General features: G+C 46.6%; 1 protein-coding gene across 2 annotated transcripts in view; it reads left to right on the top strand.

Moving 5' to 3' along the window:
• LOC116938773 (diamine oxidase [copper-containing]-like) overlaps positions 1-19,811 on the top strand; it is a 42,147-nt gene extending 22,336 nt beyond the window's left edge. For both annotated transcript variants that reach the window (XM_032946387.2, XM_076055801.1), the window contains exons 3-5: positions 4,760-5,045; positions 5,511-5,643; positions 18,558-19,811. In XM_032946387.2, coding sequence (XP_032802278.2) covers positions 4,760-5,045; positions 5,511-5,643; positions 18,558-18,845 — 707 coding nt within the window. In that variant the 3' untranslated portion in view covers positions 18,846-19,811. The remainder of the gene's footprint in view (positions 1-4,759; positions 5,046-5,510; positions 5,644-18,557) is intronic.
• The last annotated feature ends 1,544 nt before the right edge of the window (positions 19,812-21,355 follow it).

The raw sequence follows: 21,355 nt of genomic DNA on the forward strand, positions 1-21,355 counted from the left end.
TGACGTCGCTATTTAACTGCAAAGCCGACGAGTTGCCAGCGGCAATGGCCCTGGGGCTGAGGCAGCACACGCAATCGCCGGTGCGCCATGGAGCAGTCTTGCACACCGCCTCACCCTCGCAATGCGGCGGAGCAAGACAGGACCGGAAGGGCCACATCATAAAGGGGGCCCATGCCCCGGCGAACAAAGGAAGGGGAGGGGGGAGGGGAAGGGCTCACGGGAAGTCCCACCCCCCAATCGCCACTCCCCACTACAATGGGGGGGCCGTCCCACACCACAAGGGGGGCTCATCCCATGTCATAAAGGGGGGTCACTTCGCACCACACGGGGAGCCCAGCCCGCACCCCAGTGGGGAGCCCACCCCAGGTAACAAGGGCGCATTCACCCTGCTGCGACACACCCCAAAGGAGGGAACCCCATCTTCGGCCCGTTCACATCCATCCCCCGTCACCTCGCCATACACCACAGAATAGTGAGCCGCCGCCTGGTCAGTGGCAGGACTCAGCCACACAATGGAGGAAGCTGGCAAGGCGGGTGGTAGCGGCCGCGTCGGGAACCTCGGTCCTGGTCGGTGCAGTCGCGGGAGTGTCGGCACACATCTCGGTTGACATGGGGGCATATGCCACGATCATCTCGAGGACCATGCACGAGATGCTGCCGGATAGAAAACGGCCTTTAGTTTCCATCAAGTCGCAGCAAATGGAGGGAGTATGGGCTTCCTGGGCCAGATTGAAGCCCTGATACAGATTTCGGTAGCAGGACCCATACTCGTCTCCGCAATGCTGCCCGTGCCCTGCCTGTTGGGGACGGACTTTCTGAGGCAAATGCCTATGAAAATTGATCTGGCCAATGGGCGGGTGGAAGTCCAGGGAACACATCTGCATTTCCTAAAGGCAGAGGAGGCTGGCCGGGGTGTACCCCACGTGTAGGCTCTGGTCAGTGAGTCTGTCTCCATTCCCCCAGCAGCCCCGATGCTGATACCGCTGCGATATCGGTCCACCCTCGTGACAACCCGGCCAGACTCACCCATCCTGGTGTCTCCGGCGTCAGCGGCCACGGACCGCCATGCACTGGTGGGGGACGAAATTATTGTCCAGGGGAACCAGCATCTGTTCATTCAAGTGCTGAACACCTCGAACAGAGCAGCGACGGTGCAGGCAGAAACGGTTCTGGCCCACGTTAGTCCCTTGTCACTAGGAGCCCCCGGGATGGGGCCAGAGTTGGTTGGAAGCATCAGCCAGTCCGAGGACAGAGGGAATGACTCGTGGATGGACCAGCTGGCGGGGCCTGAGCCGGATTTGCGCCCGACCAGAAGTACCAGCTGCATTCATTAGTGCAGGAGTTCTCTGACATGTTCAGCCCTGGGGGCACCGGTGGTCATAGTCAAGAAGCCAGACGGGTCACTGAGATTCTGCGTGGACTTCCGCCGCCTCAATGCCGTCACGCTTGCCGACGCATATCCCCTACCACGTATTAACATCTCACTTTATGCACTGGCAGGAGCAAAATTTTTCAGTACACTCGATTTATTATTTGGTTTCTAGCAGGTCCCACTGGACTCGAACTCTCGGCCTAAAACAGCATTCCAGACACCGCAGGGCCTGTTCGAGTTAAAAAACCTGCCTATGGGCCTCCAGACTGCACCGACGACGTTCCAATGCTTAATGGAGTTGGCCTTAGCAGGCCTCCAATGGGATACGTCCCTAATTTACCTGGGCGACGTCATTGTCTTCAGCCGATTATTTGATGAACACATTGGCCGATTGCGTCAGATATTCATGTGGATCCGGAATGTGAACTTGAAGCTCAAGCCGTTGAAGTGCCACCTTATGCGGTCGTCGGAACACTACTTGGGCCACGTCGTCAGTGAGTCTGGAGTGGCTACAGACCCGGAAAAGATGGCCAGATGCTGGTTTCAGAGGTACGCAGGTTTGTGGGCTTCGTGTCCGTGGTTCGTACCCAACTTCGCAACCATTGCGAAGCCCTTGCACGTGTTGATGGCGAAGAACCAGAGGTTTTATTGGGGACCTCTGGAGGAGGAGGCATTCCAGCAGCTGCGCTCGCGTCTGACAGATGCACCACCATTGGCCTTTTCGGATTTTGGCCTCCTCTTTATTCTAGACACGGACGCCAGCGATGTGGGCATAGGCAGCGTTTTGTCACAAATCCAGCAGGGTTGGGAGGTGGTCATCGCCTACGGCAGTCGCATGCTGTCATCAGCGCAGCAGCGCTACTGCGTCAAACATAGGGAGCTCTTGGCGGTGGTCCACTTCGTGCAGCAATTTCGACCCTACCTGTATGGTCGCAAATTTACAGCCCGCACTGACCACGCGGCCTTGCAGTATTCGCTCCTCATCGACCAGCCTTCGGGCCAGCTGGCCAGGTGGATAGAGCGCCTGCAAGAGTACACGTACCAAGTGGTGCATCGCAAGGGGACAAGACATGCCAATGCGGACGCATTGTTCCGGCTGGCGCCCCAGGGCCCTTGTGCATGCACCACAGGCCTTTACACTTTAATGGACTTATCACAGAGTCATATTTGTTTATGGAACTTTAATTATCCTGCAATGGAATACATTTTTACACATTTTCTATTGCAATAATATACTGTAAAGTGAAATATTAATACAAAGGACTTTTGATTTAAAGCTTTCGTGACTGCAGGGATTCATATTCTTGGTTCTTTCGGTAAAGTCACGTAGAAGGGAAACAATAAAATGATGTTTATATTTTTATTATTATATTGTTTCCCTTCTACGTGACTTTACTGAAAGAACCAAGAATACAAGGGACTTTGTTAATATGTATGGGAGACTCTTAAAAGTGCTTCTTTTTTATTCCAGTGGGTCTTATTAGTATACATTTTGAACATTCCGTGTTTTCTTATTGCAATTCAATAAATTAAATCTATATATAAATACATATTTCTACTTAAGTAATTTAAACATGTCATGTGCAAAGTATGAACGCAAGAAAATAATTTCAGGGGGAACACAATGGGAAAAAGTTGAGTAGGCAATATCTATGTCCATGACTGAAGGCAGACTGAGATCAAAATAATGTAATAAAGAGTTTGGAAATTAGATGTAATAATTAAAATCATCAGACAAATGCGTGCAAATATGAAAGCTTTAAATCGGTGCATAACACCTATTAGATACAAATCATAAACATGGACACTGACAAAATGGTTGAACAAAAACTGACAATGATGCAAATAAGCATGGTGAGAATTGAAAACGTCAAATTGAACATTCAGAAAATGAACTGAGCTTTGGCAACGTATATCACTCGCGAGGGTGATGGCTGTTAAATAAGATTGGTGACAGCCGAAGGAGGAAACATGCCTGTAAGTGAGATGGATTATGGCATCGCAAGATGGAAACAACATTGGAAGATCTTCATCCAGCAGTGGATATGTCATGGCTGATGATAGTGACATTTAATTACATTATACATTTATTTCTTAAACATTAGTATGTACATTGAACTTTTGCACAATATCTAGCCAACCGTGATAATTGGAGGTGTGGGGAAAGGATAACAAACTAAACGTAAAACGCAGTTCAAAAGAAATTAGCTGTAAATAATTAGCTTTATTTAAACAATCAGATTGTTTATATGTTGTGTAGCCAAATCCTTATTCATCAGCCATTGGTGACTGGGTTCCATCAGAAAAAAACAAATCTTCTGCAAGACTGGATGAAATAGCATTCAGTTGCCTGGTGTTTCCTGCCAAGTTGTCAGTGGTGCAATCTAATTTTTCGAAGACGGGCATTCCAACAGTTACTTATTTACCTGGAAAATCCACACTGACATTTTCAGTAGGTTCATGCATTTGGGATGTTTGGCCATCACCATTTCCATTGTATGCTTTTCGCTATGCGAGTACACTGGATAACCCGGGGGGGAACAGATGCAGAACAGGTGAAGAACATATCAAACGCCATCGACGAAGATGCCAAATCCCGAATCAAACCGAGGGTCCTTGCTGCGAGGCAAAACAAAGTTGGCCACCGTGCCACTGCAATAACCTCCATAATCAGAGGTGCAAGGGAAGGACAACAAACCAGACCCGCTTTTTGTGTTTAGTTCGTCGTCCTTCTCCTTGTACCTCCAATTAGCATGGTTGACTACGCACAATGTGAAAGAACCAAACCAAACAATGTGAAAGAACCAAACCAAACGACATGTCTCGGACCGCATCCGTGAACACAATGCAGACCTAATACACGGTAGGACCAACACCTTGGCCGTGGCAGATCACTGTTATAATTCAGTAGGCTCACATGACATTTACTTCTTCAAGACAGAGGTTCTCTGCAAGTCATCTGGCTATCATAAGAGATTCGTTCATGAGGTTATCCACATATACAAACACAGAGACAATTTCAACCGAGAAGATGGATTATGGCTTAGCAATCATTGGAAGGATTTGATAAACCATTTCGGTTCTTAATTGATTGTTCACGCTTACGGTGGCTTTCAGACCGCATTCATTATTTTTGTCTCCCCCCTCCTCTTTTCCGAACATAGATGGACTCGTCCATCTGAATAACTGCCAAATCGCTCTCCGTGGTGCTAACGTTAAAAAAACGCCACTTTTTTCAAATTTTCTTGCTGTGGTTTTCACACCTGGTGATGATTGCTTGTGTTGCAGTCAAAAGAAGTTAAACATGCATATGTAGCCATCTAAAACACTTCATGCTTTGTGATATACTTGTACAATATTAAACCTTCACTTGTATTATGTCGACAGGGACTGAAAATAACTTTCAGACGGCGTCTCTACAAATGGAGAACATTCCCATTCCATGGGAAACAGGACGCACCAAGATGCAGCCCACGCTTCACCATAGCCTCAAGAGGACTGAAACTGAGGCGGCATTTAAATATGACTCCCAGCTGCCTTATCTTGTGTTTGTGAACTCTAAATCTAAAAACAAGTGGGGTCATCCACGGGGGTATCGGATACAGCTCACAAGCCATGGCAAGCCACTTCTGCCTGAGGATTACGAAGAAGAGAAAGCTGTTGCATGGAGCAGGTGAGTCAAGTATTATTCGTAATAAGCCGTACAGTATTACTTATACCAGAGGAATAGATTACCTTTGCTAAAACACATTTATAACCATCTACAGCCCTTTGTCCGTCCACTGCTGGATGAAGGTCTCCCCACACTCGGTGGTCATATGGGGGTTAGTTCACCATTCGCCACCCACACTCCTCAGTGTGGGTTGGTGACACATGACGACCCAGGACCTCATGTTCTGCTGTCACTTGCCACTGAATTTAGCCATGGGTGTTACCCACTGTGCCACCGTACCAATGCCTTATCTTACCGACAAAGTTGTCCATTATTGGAACTGGAACCAGTCTTTCCAAAGGAAGACCACAGTTAATTTCCCACAAAATGGCACTCATTGTATTGATTCTCAGGAAGATTTAACATATTTTCTTTTGTCTTGTAGTACATTTTATGCTTCTCAGATATATTTTCTTCCTCAAATAGATACCAGATGGCAGTGACAAAATACAAGGAGACGGAGCGGTACAGCACCAGCATTTACAACCAGAATGACCCCTGGGACCCAGCAGTTTACTTCCCGGACTTCGTAAATGATGACGAAAATATCGTGAATGAGGTGACTTCCAAATCGCAGCTAATATATGAAATGGTTGTGACCTGAATCGTGATGGCCTTTGACCAAGTCAAAGGTCTTTTAAGCTAAGTCAGGTTTGTGGCTGAATAGTACTTGGAGATGGCTGACGACTAGCATGTGCTTGGCTGGTGGGGTTACAATGTGGGCAGTAGAAGGCAGTACAGCAATATGCGTTGTTGTGCTGTCCTTCAATGCTTCTACATCTCTCCTCGGCGCCTTCACCATCCACACCGAGCCGTGTGGTGAATTGTGCTCTAATTAACCCCCACGAACCGGATGTGGGGAGGCCCTCGTCCAACAGAGAATGGACAAGGGCCGTACGTGTCATCAAAATGCTTGCTTAAGTAGAGTAAGCAACTCCTAACATCACCATGCATGGGAAGTCCACTTCAACTTTTATTAAGGGATTATTTTAGTTTTTGTGTGTAATGTTTGTGCACACATGCCCTGTGCACTGTCGTTATCACTGTGTGTGTTCAAGTGTCAGTGGAAGAAAATTCTTGTATTTCATACACGTCTTTGATTTTCAATAACATAACCAGGGACACTGGTGATTATTAGAGTTACACCATTTGGTTCAATTGGAATTGGATCCATCTAATGTTTATAAAACGGAAAAATATTCAGTGAAATTCTTAACACATGAAAAATTGTCAATGACTATATTTTATATGTTAATAATATCCCTCAAAGGCCTTTTAGAATTATGATATAATCTCATAGGGGGTTAAATACCCATGGCAAATTTAAAAAGAGCATCAACAGGAAATCAATTCTAATAAATAGTTTTTGGCTGTGAAAACAACATTCCTTTTGAGATTACAGTCGTAAGAATAACTAATAATTTTAACTCACTTGTCAATGCATTGCTGGGTGAAGGGCCCTTCCATGACATGTCAGTACGGATTGATGAAGCTGGTGACCCAGAACCAGTTAAATCTCACTCGGAAATTATGTCGGCTGTGACATTTATTCAAATTAGGTAGCTGGGTCCAGAGTGCAGTAGGCCAACTACTGTGCCACTGCTTTACGCCTTGTAAAGAGTACATCTTACCTATAAAAGGCATTTTTTTGTCTATCTGTCTGTCCATGTGTCTGTGTGTGGACGAAACTTGTGAAGGATTTGGCTTGTGAACCGTGGGGTTTACTTTTCAAAAAAATACCCAGTACCACGCGATAAGGCCCGTGGTGAGCCAGCGCTATTCCGTAAACTTTCAAGTAGTTAAATTAACTATTTAGTGCTATTTATTAATATTTATTTCCTTGCGCTGCTCAGCGGGCGCCAAAGCACGCATTTGCGCATGCGCGACAAAGCTGACCAGGGATTGCCCCTAGCAATGCAGACGTCTTCGTTGGGAGGGGGGGGGGGGAAATTATCTTTTGCGTTAAAAATGCAAATAAAAAACACTACGCTGAGGTAATTTTTTAAAGGTATCATGTCCTCTTCTCCCCCCCCCACCCCAATGTGTGCCCTTACTACTGTAGTGGATTCGAATTAGGTGCACACATAATTTCTTGGCAGGCAACACTTATTTATTAATGAACACAACAGTTAACTCTTACATTACGCATAGGGTGGTGACACCAACTTACTCTAGCTAACACACAACTTCTCAGATACTCTAGGGAGGTACAGCCTCCTGTCTTGGCAGGACTTACACGTCTACCACTATCCTAGAGTCCTCCAGCTGGGACCTACACACAAATCTCTTGCTAACCTAAGGAGGTACAGCCTCCTGTCTTGGCGGGACTTACTTACACATCTACCACTATCCTAGAGTCCTCCGGCTGGGACCTACACAAGGATCTCTTCTTGGCGTCTTCACGATGCATCTTCATTCTTGATACGGGCAGCCTCGAACCTCGTGAGGAGGCTGCTTATATGGGCCTCGGCGTGCCCGGGCCCCGCCCTGGCCACACCTCCCTCTCAAAGCCCCCCTGCTGTCCACGTGCCCCCCCGAGGTGCCCCCTAGGCCCCCGGCCCCCACTGGGGTCTAGTCATGTGTCCAGCCGGGGTCACAGAGAGTGCCACGACCTCACACCACCCTCGTGACCTCCCGAGTCCAGAACCGGCCCTGACGTCATTCCCGCCTCCAGCCGGGATGACGTCATGTGTGTGTGTAGACCCGCGTGGTCGTGACGCTCCCCCGCATAGTGACGTCACACGTGTGCGTGTGTACACAGTAGTGATGCTACCATCACTACATCACACTCCCCCATGTAAAAAAACAGCCGTCTTTGCTGTGACAATACAGAAGAAAAACACAGTGTGCCTCCAACAACAACGTTAATAAATAACCGGCGACCGATAATAATTACCACGAGAAACATATGTACACACACCGAGAGGGGGGAAGGGAAGAATGTATGGAATGAGGGGAACCAACAACAACCACATGTACACCAAAAGAACTGGTCAACCCCCTTATCCCTCAGCACAGCCCATCCGTGTGAATTTTTATGCACGCACCAACATATGAATGTGGCTGTTTGACAACGGTGTAGGCAATCAACAAGGTGTGAGGGTCATGGACAGCGGCCAGTCTTCAAACGAGTTCGCGTGGCCGAGCCCACAGGGGAGGCGAGCACGCTCTCTCTGGAGGTCGTGGGGGAACTTGAAAAAGGCCCCTCCCCAGGAGTTGGGCAACAGGATGAGCAGGAGTGACGTACGGGCGCTCCACTCTCCCCTTCAAGTCCACATCCGGTCAGCAGAACCGGCGACTCCAAGGGCGGCAGGTGCAGGAATCCTGTGACAAGAAGAAACTACCTCCTAACATTCCGGACATCTCCCTACATCCCAGGTCGAGAAGTCGCACTTCAGGGTCGACCCATATACTGGCTCAAGGAAGTCACGCTTCAAGGTCGAGCCAGTATGCTGCACCCAAAGGTACAACGTTGGATGTTGTACAATATCCCGGGTCAAGGAGGTCATGCTTCCAGGTTGACCCATGTACTGGGCAAAGAAGTCACACTTCAGGGTTGCCTCAGTATCTAAATTTTTCATTTAAAAAATGTTAAATCGACGTGGCACGAAAAAATGCCTGCTCTTGCCCAGAAATGGTTCACACAAATACCCGTGCACTACAAAATGGCGGCCGCATGCACGAACCGCATCCCCTGTGGTTTCCCGCGCTCACACAAAATGGCGGCTGCATGCTCGAACGGCAATTCCGCAATCCCCGTGCACCCGCATATCTCCGCGGTTCTCCCTGCACTTGCATCCCAGTGTACTCCTTTGGGAATCACAACAGACAATCCATATCCCATGTTTACACCCTCCGACGCCTCTGCGTGTCGCCGCAGTTTGTCGCACGTATCGGCTGTAGCGGGGGAAATTTAAACCAGTATCTCTTCAAGACTCGCGTTGCAGCAATCAGCTGTCCCAACCGAGCTGAGAAGACACAAGAACACCTCTTTCCAGGACTCGCATTGCAGCAATCAGCTGTACCAACCGAGCCGAGAGAGCAACTCACCACAAGCTCCCTGAGCCTCTGGCTCACTGTCTCAGACGCGTCTCGAAGTGTCTCGATCTCCGGGCCGCCAGGGCGAGCCTACAGCTCCAGATGCACCACGGAGGGTCTCAACCTCCGGGCCGTCAGGTCAAGCCATCAGCCATAGCATGACGGGACCACACTCTCTGAGCCATATGAGCGAACTGTCCACTAGGCTAGACATGCCACGGAGTGTCTCAATCTCCGGGCTGTCAGGTCAAGCCGTCAGCCATAGCATGACGGGACCACAACTCTCGTGTTAGACACGTAACACTCACTGGGCCATCCCGGTCAGGATCTGCGCCCCAAGATTTTCGACAGCCAGCACCACAATTCCAAATCACTGGCAGCATGTCACCATCGCAATTTAAGTGCTCCATACCAATGACGGCAGAGCCAAAACCCAAGGCAGTCATCCCCCACACAATCGTAATTTAACACCATCACAACACATACAATTTGAATTAGGATACCCCACTGAATTGATTCAATGTCGAACAGGTACGAACAATTTGTGACGATCCTGAATACCCAATGGTCACAACAATACAGCTTACATCCCGTATCTGTACAGAGAGACAGTCTATGCAGAACGTACAGTCCACACATCGCGATCTCGAGAAAAGCCCCATACAATCAACACATCGTTAACAAATGTGGCACATCGCAATCACAACAACAACAAAAATAAACCGATGTCACACTGCGACCCAATAACACGGCAACCCACGGGACATTAAAGGGCCTCGGGACACTCGACACAACCCAATTAATCATTAACAGCCCCATCAAGATAACGATCTCGACGCCGTAATTAACAACACTGTTACAAAGCAGACACTCACACGGGCGCCGCGTCAATCTGCCACGCACACAACCGAACTAACACGCTCCGCAACCCAGCGAGTAAAAGTAAAAAAAAGCAATCGCATCCCGGCACACGCAAGATGGGTGAGGTGTGTTTTTAGGGCCGGGTGCATTGTGTCACGACTCGCCTTAGAGGCTGTGAGGAACGGAAAATGGCAGGGTGGAACTTGAAGAATCTTGGATGGTGAGCACGGCATCCTCTTGCGACAGGATGCCACCAAGATGGCTGAAGATCTCCCTCCAAAGGTGTTGAAAATGGCAGGAACGGCGTTTTGGCAGGAACCGCATCCCGACCGGCCGCCAAGATGGCGGCCGCGCGTGCACTATGCGTGTGCAAATTTCCCGCCCAGGCACCCGCAGCAGCGGCGGCGTCCTCTCTCCTCCAGCTCCGGCGCTCTCTCTCTCAATGGCGGCGAAGCAGCGACGTGATGTGCATCCTGCTGCCCCGCCTGCAGCGCCATCTCCCTCCTTCACCGAGGCTGCAGAACCCCGGGGCTGCCCCGAAGATGATCTTCCCACCTCCTTGTCGTGTGAAAGCGACCAGGTAAGTTGTAGTAATCGTGCACATAATATATTGACTAGGATAACACCTAACGTTAGCCACTTCTGACACCAAATGTAGTGGATTCGAATTAGGTGCACACACAAATTCTTGGGAGGCAACATTTATTTATGAATGAACACAACAGTTAACTCTTACATTACGCATAGGGTGGTGACCACCGACTTACTCTAGCTAACACACACTTCTCAGATACCCTAGGGAGGTACAGCCTCCTGTCTTGGCGGGACTTACTTACACGTCTACCGCTATCCTAGAGTCCTCCGGCTGGGACCTACACACGGATCTCTTCTTGGCGTCTTCACGATGCATCTTCATTCTTGATACGGGCAGCCTCGAACCTTGTGAGGAGGCTGCTTATATGGGCCTCGGCGTGCCCGGGCCCCGGCCACGCCTCCGTTTGAGAACCCTCGCGAAGACCCCTGCTGTCCACGTGCCCCCCCAAGGTGCCCCCTAGGCCCCCGGCTCCCACTGGGGTCCAGTCACGTGTCCAGCCGGGGTCACAGAGAGTGCCATGACCTCGCGCCACCCTCGTGGCCTCCCGAGTCCAAAACCAGCCCTGACGTCATTCCCGCCTCCAGCCGGGATGACGTCGTGTGTGTGTAGACCCGCGTGGTCGTGACGCGCCCCCGCATAGTGACGTCACACGTGTGTGTGTGTGTGTGTACACAGTAGTGATGCTACCATCACTACACTACTATAGGGTCGGTAGATACTAATATTATAGAGATTGGATACTTTATTGTAGAGCGGGTGGGGGGATGGTGGGGAGGGGTAGCGGCCCAGCACCCAATTTGCCAAGGTGCCACCTCGGCCGGCTGGGCAATCTAGGCGAGGCCTGGGGCTCTGCACGGGACTAGGCCTCACGATGGCACTCTGTCAAGTTAGTACTTTGTGCTATAGAGTCGATATATACTGCTTACGAGTCATCATGTACTACTGTAGTGATAGCAGGTACCATCACAGTGGGTATGCACTGCTGTAGTGATAGCAGATACCACCACAGTCGGTATGAACTGCTGTAAAACAGGTACCACCACAGTCAGTATGCACTGCTGTCATGAAAGCATACCACCACAGTTGGTATGCACTGCTGGAGTGAAAGCAGATACCACCACAGTCGGTATATACTGCTGTAGTGATAGCAGGTACCACCACAGTCGGTATGCACTACTGTAGTGAAAGCAGGTTCCACCACATTCGGTATGCGCTGCTGTAGTGAAAGCAGGTACCACCACAGTTGGTATGCACTGCTGTAGTGATAGCAGGTACCACCACAGTCGGTATGCACTACTGTAGTGAAAGCAGGTTCCACCACATTCAGTATGCACTGTTGTAGTGAAAGCAGGTACCACCACAGTCAGTAAGGACTGCTGTAGTGAAAGCAGGTATCACCACAGTCTGTATGCACTGCTGTACTGATAGCAGGATCCACCACAGTCGGTATGTAATGCTGTAGTTAAAGAAGGTACCACCACAGTTGGTATGCATTGCTGTAGTGTGCTGTAGTGAAAGCAGGTACCACCACAGTCGGTATGCACTGCTGCAGTGATATCAGGTACCACCACAGTCAGTATGCACTGCTGCAGTGATGGCAGGTATCACCACAGTTGGTATGCACTGCTGCAGTGATAGCAGATACCACCACAGTTGATTATGCACTGCTGCAGTTATGCAGGTCCGACCGCATTCAGTATGCACTGCTGCAGTGATAACAGGTTCCACCAAAGTCGGTATGTACTGCTGCAATGATAGCAGGTACCACCACGGTAGGCACTGCTGGAGTGAAAGGTACCATAACAGTCGCTATGCACTGCTGCAGTGATAGCAGGTACTACCACAGTTGATTATGCACTGCTGCAGTGATATCAAGTACCACTGTTGTATATATAGGCCTTTTTCAATTTTTGTTTTTGATATTAATAAGGATTTTGCCAATATTTATTTTTCAATCGTGGTATCACTTGGGGCAAGAGGGAGTGAGGTGAACAACCCCCTCCCCTCACAGCAGCCGCCATTCTCACACACAACAGGCCTCCGGAGATAGGCCATAAAAGTAATAAAACCCAAAACAAAGAGGAAAAGGGGGGGGGGGGAATTACTAATGAGACTCGAGGGGAACTCTACAGGACTTCAAAGACCCCCTTTTTGAGAACACAGACAACCAGGCGCCACTCACAGGCAAATTCTAAAATAATTTTCCCTTTCGTTGCTATTAATACAACGGTTGAAGTTCAGAACTTAGCAACAAATGAGTCGACATCATAGACTGTCCACACACTCACTACGATAAAAAAACAACACCAGACTATAATCTCCCTAGTGGGTTATCACTTCTCATACATGTCATATTAATACTAATGTTATTCACCTTAAATTCTATTACCTCTTGCCATCTACGTGACCTTACAAAAACCAAGGAATATGAATTCCAACAGTCAATAAACTTAACTCTAAAACTCAGAACATCAAAAAAATTAAAATAATAATAACTCAAGCATAACAACACCGATCCCTGGATACAGACGGGGGGTCGAAATTAATAAACCCTAAAAAAATACGTGGTGATGACAATGTTAAATCACAAATCTTAGGAAACATAAACCAAATAATATTTATGCAGTATTAAACCGAGGGTTATCGAGAAGGGATGAGGCGAAATAGGTCAAACTTACACAACCAAGATAAACTGTGTTCCATAGGAAAAGTGCCTCCCAATCGTCTTTGTCAGCACGAGATAGCGATGGAAATGACTCTTTTTATTGCAGGGGGGGGGGGGGGGCAACTGCGTTCCATGGATGAAAAGATGTCTTAATAAATGACACACACACACACGGACATACGTACAGCCACCCTCCCCCCCACCCTACAACACAGAGCGAGATCAAAGAAAGTTCTGGTCCATCTTCTTTGGTTCTTTCGGTAGAGTCACGTAGAATGAGAATAAAATAATAAATTGATAAAATAAAATAACACAATAATATTCTCACGACGTTTCGGCCACAACACAAGCGGCCTTCATCAGGTGAAGGGGGCGAGACTGTCTGGTAGGGGGCGAGACTGTCTGGTAGGACAGCGCTGTCCTACCAGACAGTCTCGCCCCCTTCACCTGATGAAGGCCGCTTGTGTTGTGGCCGAAACGTCGTGAGAATATTATTGTGTTATTTTATTTTATCAATTTATTATTTTATTCTCATTCTATGTGACTTTACCGAAAGAACCAAAGAAGATGAATCATTGCAGTCACGAAAGCTTTAAATCGAAATTTAAAGTTCTGGTCCTTTGTTGGAAGGCAAGCAAAGAAAGAAATTTTCGCATGTAAAGAGACACAACCCCAGCATTGAACAGCAGCTACCAGCGGCAGAAGACGGCGACCAACTATCGAAGATGCTCAACCCCTGAATATAACAGCCAGCCACTGACGCAGAAGATCACCACCGACGCAGAAGAAGACTCCGCAACTCATCCAGGATGGCGAGGCTCGCTGAGTAGCGACATGCTACGCCGTGCGAATTCAGCACCATCAGAAGAAGTGTCGCTCGGAAATCATTCCGCTCTGGGCATCGACTCACAAGAGCCACTGCAGTTCGAGCTAAGCTGACGAGAGTTCCAGCATCATCCGCAAGAGAGGGCGGAAAGCGCCAAACGTCGACCAAGCCTGCCATCAACGAACGAAAGCATCGTTCATCGCCAGAGAGCCGGAGAGGGCGCGCAGTCGCGCCGCCAGCGCCACCGAGCAAGGGTGCCGGCTTGCCAGCGCACGAGCGACCGAGCATCTCCAGGACAGACATCATGCCGACGCAGCTCAGTATCCAGCGGCGGAGAGAACCGTCAGCTAACATCCGACGCTGAGCGATAGAGGGAACCAGCCATCGTTCGTATACCCTCCCCCACACTCACAAACCCACGACACTCCCGGCGTCTGCTCACACAAGAATTTACCAAAGAGACAATCCAACGCACCCACACAATAAGGAGACTAATTATAAAGTGCATGAACCATCAGCTGGCCGTGAAGGCATCGCAGTTCATCGAGTGATAAGAATACGTCGTTTATAAGTACATTCATTTTTTCTTCTTATTTTGTTTTATGTGATTTTACTTCCAATCGCATAAATTACCAATAGATTCATCGATACAAACTAAACTTTTGAAACCTTCGTCACGAATCTATATGCTCACAGAGAGAATATCGTGTTAAACCTGTTTCTTTATCATATAATCTTGTCCACGAATTAATTAAAACTTAGCCAAAGATAAGAATCTCCCATAGGAGGGCATGCATCCCGTCGCACACCCTTATTCCAAGACATTTCGTTAATTATATAATCTTGCCGATGAATCTATTTATGTATACTTTTACCTTTGGGGTATAATAATTTGCTTTTATCGCCTTTCGTATGAATGTCATTGCATGAATTTTTAAGGACTTTTATTCCTATTTGCCATATATGCTTGTGTTACTCTGATGAAGTAACAATTGTTCTGGTTCCCAGTTAACAAACGTGATCATTGAGGGTTAAATGTATGGATCAATGAGGGAAACATCTCCTGGAGTACTGTGACAATTTCAAGCATAAGAATTCGCATATTAGAGTGTTAAGGTTTTGTTTAAAAATTTAAATTACTTAACACAGACGTGTTTGAGTGTTTCTTTCCTGAGTTCATGCGTAATAATCTCAATTATGAGAACTGTATCCTGCGGTGAGATTTGAATTTGGAGACCTGACATAACACACTAATACATAATCAGCGAATGTTAAAGCGAGAATAATTTGTATTATGCCGATCGATAATACGAACCTAGACAACGAAGCCGAGCTTAATCTGGCATACTTACAGCACACCTGCATAACTTCATACGATTAATTGTCTTATCCCAATTGATGATACGACCCTGGGCAACGAAGCTAAGCCTAATGATCATAACTGCCCTCATTGGCATAATCACATACATTCACATAAATGTTTACGATTATCTCTCTGATTAGCATAATTACATAAATTAACATGCTTTTGGATACTTACGCATTTTTCCAAATTTCATTTAATTATTATTTTCATTACATTTTCAATACCCGGCATATACAACACCACCACAGTCAGTATGCAATGATGCAGTGATAGCAGGCACCACCACAGTCGGTATGCACTGCTGCAGTTATGCAGGTCCCACCACATTCAGTATATACTGCTGCAGTGATAGCAGGTAGAGTACCACCTCGATCTGTAAGCAGTGCTGCAGTGATAGCAGGTGGCCACCACAGTAGGCACTGCTGCAGTGATAGGTACCATCACAGTCGGTATGCACTTCTGCAGTGATAGCAGGTGCCACCACAGTCGATATGCACTGCTGCAGTGATAGCAGTACCACCACAGTCGGTATGCACTGCTGCAGTGATAGCAGGTACCACCACAGTAGGAATTGCTGCAGTTATAGCAGGTACCACCAAAGTTGGTGTGCACTGCTGCAGTGATAGCGGGTACCACCACAGCAGGCACTGCTGCAGTGATAGCAGGTGCCACCACAGTCGGTATGCACTGCTGCAGTGATAGCAGGAACCACCACAATCAGTTTGCACTCCTGCAGTGATAGCAGGTACCACCAGTCGGTATGCACTGCTGCATTTATGCAGGTTACACCACAGTCGGTATGCACTGCTGCAGTTATGCAGGTACCACCACATTCGGTATGCACTGCTGTATTGATAGCAGGTAGCACCACAGTCGGTATGCACTGCTGCAGTGATAGCAGATTCCACCACAGTCGTTATGCACTGCTGTAGTGATAACAGATTTCACCATAGTCGTTATGCACTGCTGTAGTGATAACAGATTCCACCACAGTCGGTATGCACTGCTGCAGTTATGTAGGTACCACCACATTCGGTATGAACTGCTGTATTGTTAGAAGGTAGCACCACAGTCGGTATGCACTGCTGTAGTGATAGCAGATTCCACCACAGTCGGTATGCACTGCTGTAGTGATTGTAAATACTGCTATCGAGTAGGTGCATACTACTATAGCGTTAGTAGATACTAAAACAGTCAGTGTATACTACTGTAGTGATAGTAGATACTGGCAGATACTACTATAGAGTCAGGAGATAGTACTACATTCAGTAGATACCACTACAGTAAATAAAAACTGCTACAATCAGTACATCCTACTATACAGTCAGTAGATGATACTACGGTCAGTAGCTACTGCTATAGAGTCAGTTGGTACTATTGTATTGTTAGTAGATACTACTCACACTAGATACTACTACGGTCAGTAAATACTGCTACAGTCAGTAGATTCCACTACAATCAGTATATACTGCTGTAGAGCCATTACATACGACTATAGAGTCAGTAGATACTGCTATAGTCAGCAGATACTGCTATAGAGTCAGCAGATCCTACTATAGAGTCAGTTGCTACTCCAATAGAGTTAGTACTTACTACTCTAGTCAGTGGATACTACTATAGAGTCAGCAGATACTACTATAGAGTTAGTAGTTACTACTATAGAGTCGGTATATATTACTGTATGGCCAGTAGATACTACTACGTTCAGTGGTTACTACTACAGTCAGTAGATACTACTGTAGGGCCAGTAGATACTACTCCCGTCAGTAGTTACTACCGTCAGTAAATACTACTATACCCTCAGTAACTACTACTGGCTCAGTAGATACTACTGGACAGTCAGCAGATACTCCTACAGAGTTGGTAGATACTACTATAGAGTCAATAGATACTACTATAGTCAGTAGTGACTCCTATAGAGTCAATAGATACTACTATAGAGTCAGTAGTTACTACTATAGAGTCAGTAGTTACTATTATAGAGTCAATAGATACTACTATAGAGTAAATTGATACTCCTATAAAGTAATTAGATACTCCTGTAGAGCCAGATACTACTGTAAAGTCAGATACTACTATAGAGTCATTAGATACTACTCACTCTATTGTATGTAGGATGTGTAGGTATGTATGTCTATGCGGGGGGTAAAAATATTTTTTGAGGGGGTGGGGGGTCCACAATTTTAGGAAACCTTTTAGATCAACAATTTACCCCCCACTTTCTATAACTTTTTGGACTTCTGCAAGTCTCTTATTATTTTGTTGTTGGAGAAATGGACAAACTGTCCACCGGGCTTTCACAATAGCTTAGTATTTGGGCATGTATATGTTCTGTTTTTAAGATAAGTTGTGAAATGTATTTTTCACCCGGGCAATGCTGGGTACTTCCCGCTAGTATTAATATATATTTCTTATTTACATTGTGTTCATTACAATAAAATGTAAAAAAATCATAACTGATACTTGTTGACTTGTTATAACCAGTTGACGAGGAGGAGTTGTTCACTTGGTCATGCTGAACTTTAAAAACTTGTATTAAACAAATAACCTCGTATATTTGGCCTTGTACATTTTTGTTTATTCATTTTGGCAAGCAACATTGTTTAAACTTGTCTCTTTTTAATCAAACAAGAGCCCAATATGACGGGGAGAGAGAAAAAACTTATCTATGTTTAAAGTTGTGTTATTCCAATTTTTGTACTGATATTTTCTTTTCTACTTTATTAATCCCATGTTTGCCAAAATATATTTTTGTTTCAATGGGGGATGCCACCTGGTTAAACTGTACAATCAAATGTTGTTAATGTTGGATGATGTTTACGACATAGTGCCCCTCTCCCTCCTCGCCTTCCACAACAGATGGGACTGACGAACGACCAGATGAAGATAACCCATAAACACTCTCAATCCTTTCGTTGGAAAGCATTAAAATATATAAAGTCGATTATGGATAAAATGTAATTTATTATTAAGCAATGGGTGTATAAAAGCCATGGTGGAATTTAGTGGTGTAATTGATTGTCATATTTACCAATTCGTTTTTTATTTGAATGGTCACGTTACTTTGCGTTTTCAATACATCCAACTACCTGACCTCGAGTCACCTTCACTATGCTCCTCAGGACCTGGTGGCCTGGGTGACGGTGGGCTTCGTGCACATCCCCCACTCGGAGGACGTCCCCAACACGGCCACGTCGGGAAATGCAGTGGGATTCTTCTTCCGGCCGTTCAACTTCTATGACGAGGACCCATCGGTGGCTTCGAGGGACGTCGTGATCCTGCGGCCAGGGCCCCACAGCTCTGGAAAGCCTGTCGTGTCCTGGTGGACGGAGCAGAGCCCCACTGAGCCCAGCGTCTGCCTGCCCGACATTCAGCCGTTATCCTACAATGGGACGCGCACTCCCGTGTAAATGGCGCAAACACGGACACCACAAATCCATCTTGCTCATCTAGAGAAAAGAGGGTTGTTCTGGAGAAAAAAACTTTATAACCCACACCCATATATTCCGAACTAAATATAATGCATACTATTTTAAATGGAACACTTTACAAACCTCTATAGTTCAGAATTATATAATCTCACAGATAGCTGGTGTTGCAATACGTGTAAACAAAAACATTACATTCAAAGTTAAAATTCTTACAATGTCAACATTTTCAAATGTACTGTGTTACTGTAATCATGATGCATGTTTTATTCACACGTATGGACCAGATAAAAAAAAAAACACATCACAACACTACTAAAAGTTAACTATAGTGCTTTCAGCTGTAAGATAATAAAGCAGTATTCACAATAACACATTCCTGCGGAGGGAGCTGGTAGGAACGTTGGGTTGCTCGGTCAATGGCCAGGGTCAACGGCGGCACCACGTGGTGTATTCCGCAAATATGCCCGACTGTGAGGGCGGGCACAAGCCAGCGTGAGTAGGTTAAACGTTGAGTTTTATAAGGGCACCACGGGGTGACCAGCCCCACCCTTCCCACCCCCCACCCAGCCCCTCCCCACCCTCCCCTCCCCGCCCCACCCTCCCCACCCTCCCCTTCCAGCCCCTCCCTCCCCACTCAGCCCCTCCCCACCCTCCCCTCTCCACCCATCCCCACCCCTCCCATTTTTGGATGCACGACGGACGGACACCATAATCCCCTGTGGGCTGGTGTAACCAGGAGGTTCCTGCCAGTAATATTGAACTAATATGCTCAACCTGTCCTGTGCACAAAACAAACGATTATATGTCAGATATGTATTGTGTTCAATAAATTGTGCTGCAACTACAATTTAACTGTTCTACACTACTAACCATGTGTTGAATGTAGAGTACTATATTTGATTGCATGTACTTTATGGAATATTAATAAAAGCAAATGTTACCGAATGCTTTTCGTCTGATGTGGCATTGCTATTGTTGACATATGTGCGTATGCTCATATTTGTATATGTACACGTCACACATTGCAGTTTCTTCACATCCAGTATAAGGTATTGTGTGCAACTCACTGCTTTTTGTCAATTAGACTAACTTTTTTTCCCAACAATTTGTTTTAGTTTATATTTGAGCATGAATATATCGACTATGTATTATTATGATACAGTGAGGGAAAAAAGTATTTGATCCCCTGCTGATTTTGTACGTTTGCCCACTGATAAAGAAATGATCAGTCTATAATTTTAATGGTAGGTTTATTTGAACAGTGAGAGACAGAATAACAACAACAAAATCCTGAAAAACGCATGTCAAAAATGTTATAAATTGATTTGCATTTTAATGAGGAAAATAAGTATTTGACCCCTCTGCAAAACATGACTTAGTACTTGGTGGAAAAACCCTTGTTGGCAATCACAGAGGTCAGACGTTTCTTGTAGTTGGCCACCAGGTTTGCACACATCTCAGGAGGGATTTTGTCCTACTCCTCTTTGCAGATCTTCTCCAAGTCATTAAGGTTTCGAGGATGACGTTTGGCAACTCGAACCTTCAGCTCCCTCCATAGATTTTCTATGGGATAAAGGTCTGGATACTGGCCAGGCCACTCCAGGACCTTAATGTGCTTCTTCGTGAGCCACTCCTTTGTTGCCTTGGCCGTGTGTTTTGGGTCATTGTCATGCTGGAATACCCATCCACGACCCATTTTCAATGCCCTGGCTGAGGGAAGGAGGTTCTCACCCAAGATTTGACGGTACATGGCCCCGTCCATCGTCCCTTTGATGCGGTGAAGTTGTCCTGTCTCCTTAGCAGAAAAACACCCCCAAAGCATGTTTCCACCTCCATGTTTAACGGTGGGGATGGTGTTCTTGGGGTCATAGGCAGCATTCCTCCTCCATTTTGGTTTCATCTGACCACAACACTTTCACCCAGTTGTCCTCTGAATCATTCAGATGTTCATTGGCAAACTTCAGACGGGCATGTATTTGTGCTTTCTTGAGCAGGGGGACCTTGCGTGCACTGCAGGATTTCAGTCCTTCATGGCGTAGTGTGTTATCAATTGTTTTCTTGGTGACTATGGTCCCAGCTGCCTTGAAATCATTGACAAGATCCTCCCGTGTAGTTCTGTGCTGATTCATCACCGTTCTCATGATCATTGCAACTCCACGAGGTGAGATCTTGCATGGAGCCCCAGGCCGAGGGAGATTGACAGTTCTTTTGTGTTTCTTCCATTTGCGAATAATCGCACCAACTGTTGTCACCTTCTCACCAAGCTGCTTGGCATTGGTCTTGTAGCCCATTCCAGCCTTGTGTAGGTCTACAATCTTGTCCCTGATATCCTTGGAGAGCTCTTTGGTCTTGGCCATGGTGGAGAGTTTGGAATCTGATTGATTGATTGCTTCTGTGGACAGGTGTCTTTTATACAGGTAACAAGCTGAGATTAGGAGCACTCCCTTTAAGAGTGTGCTCCTAATCTCAGCTCGTTACCTGTATAAAAG

This window comes from Petromyzon marinus, chromosome 4 (assembly GCF_048934315.1).
Source record: "Petromyzon marinus isolate PM22_M1 ecotype Great Lakes invasive population chromosome 4, UKy_Petmar_22M1.pri1.0, whole genome shotgun sequence".
In the NCBI taxonomy this organism is placed as follows: domain Eukaryota; kingdom Metazoa; phylum Chordata; class Hyperoartia; order Petromyzontiformes; family Petromyzontidae; genus Petromyzon; species Petromyzon marinus.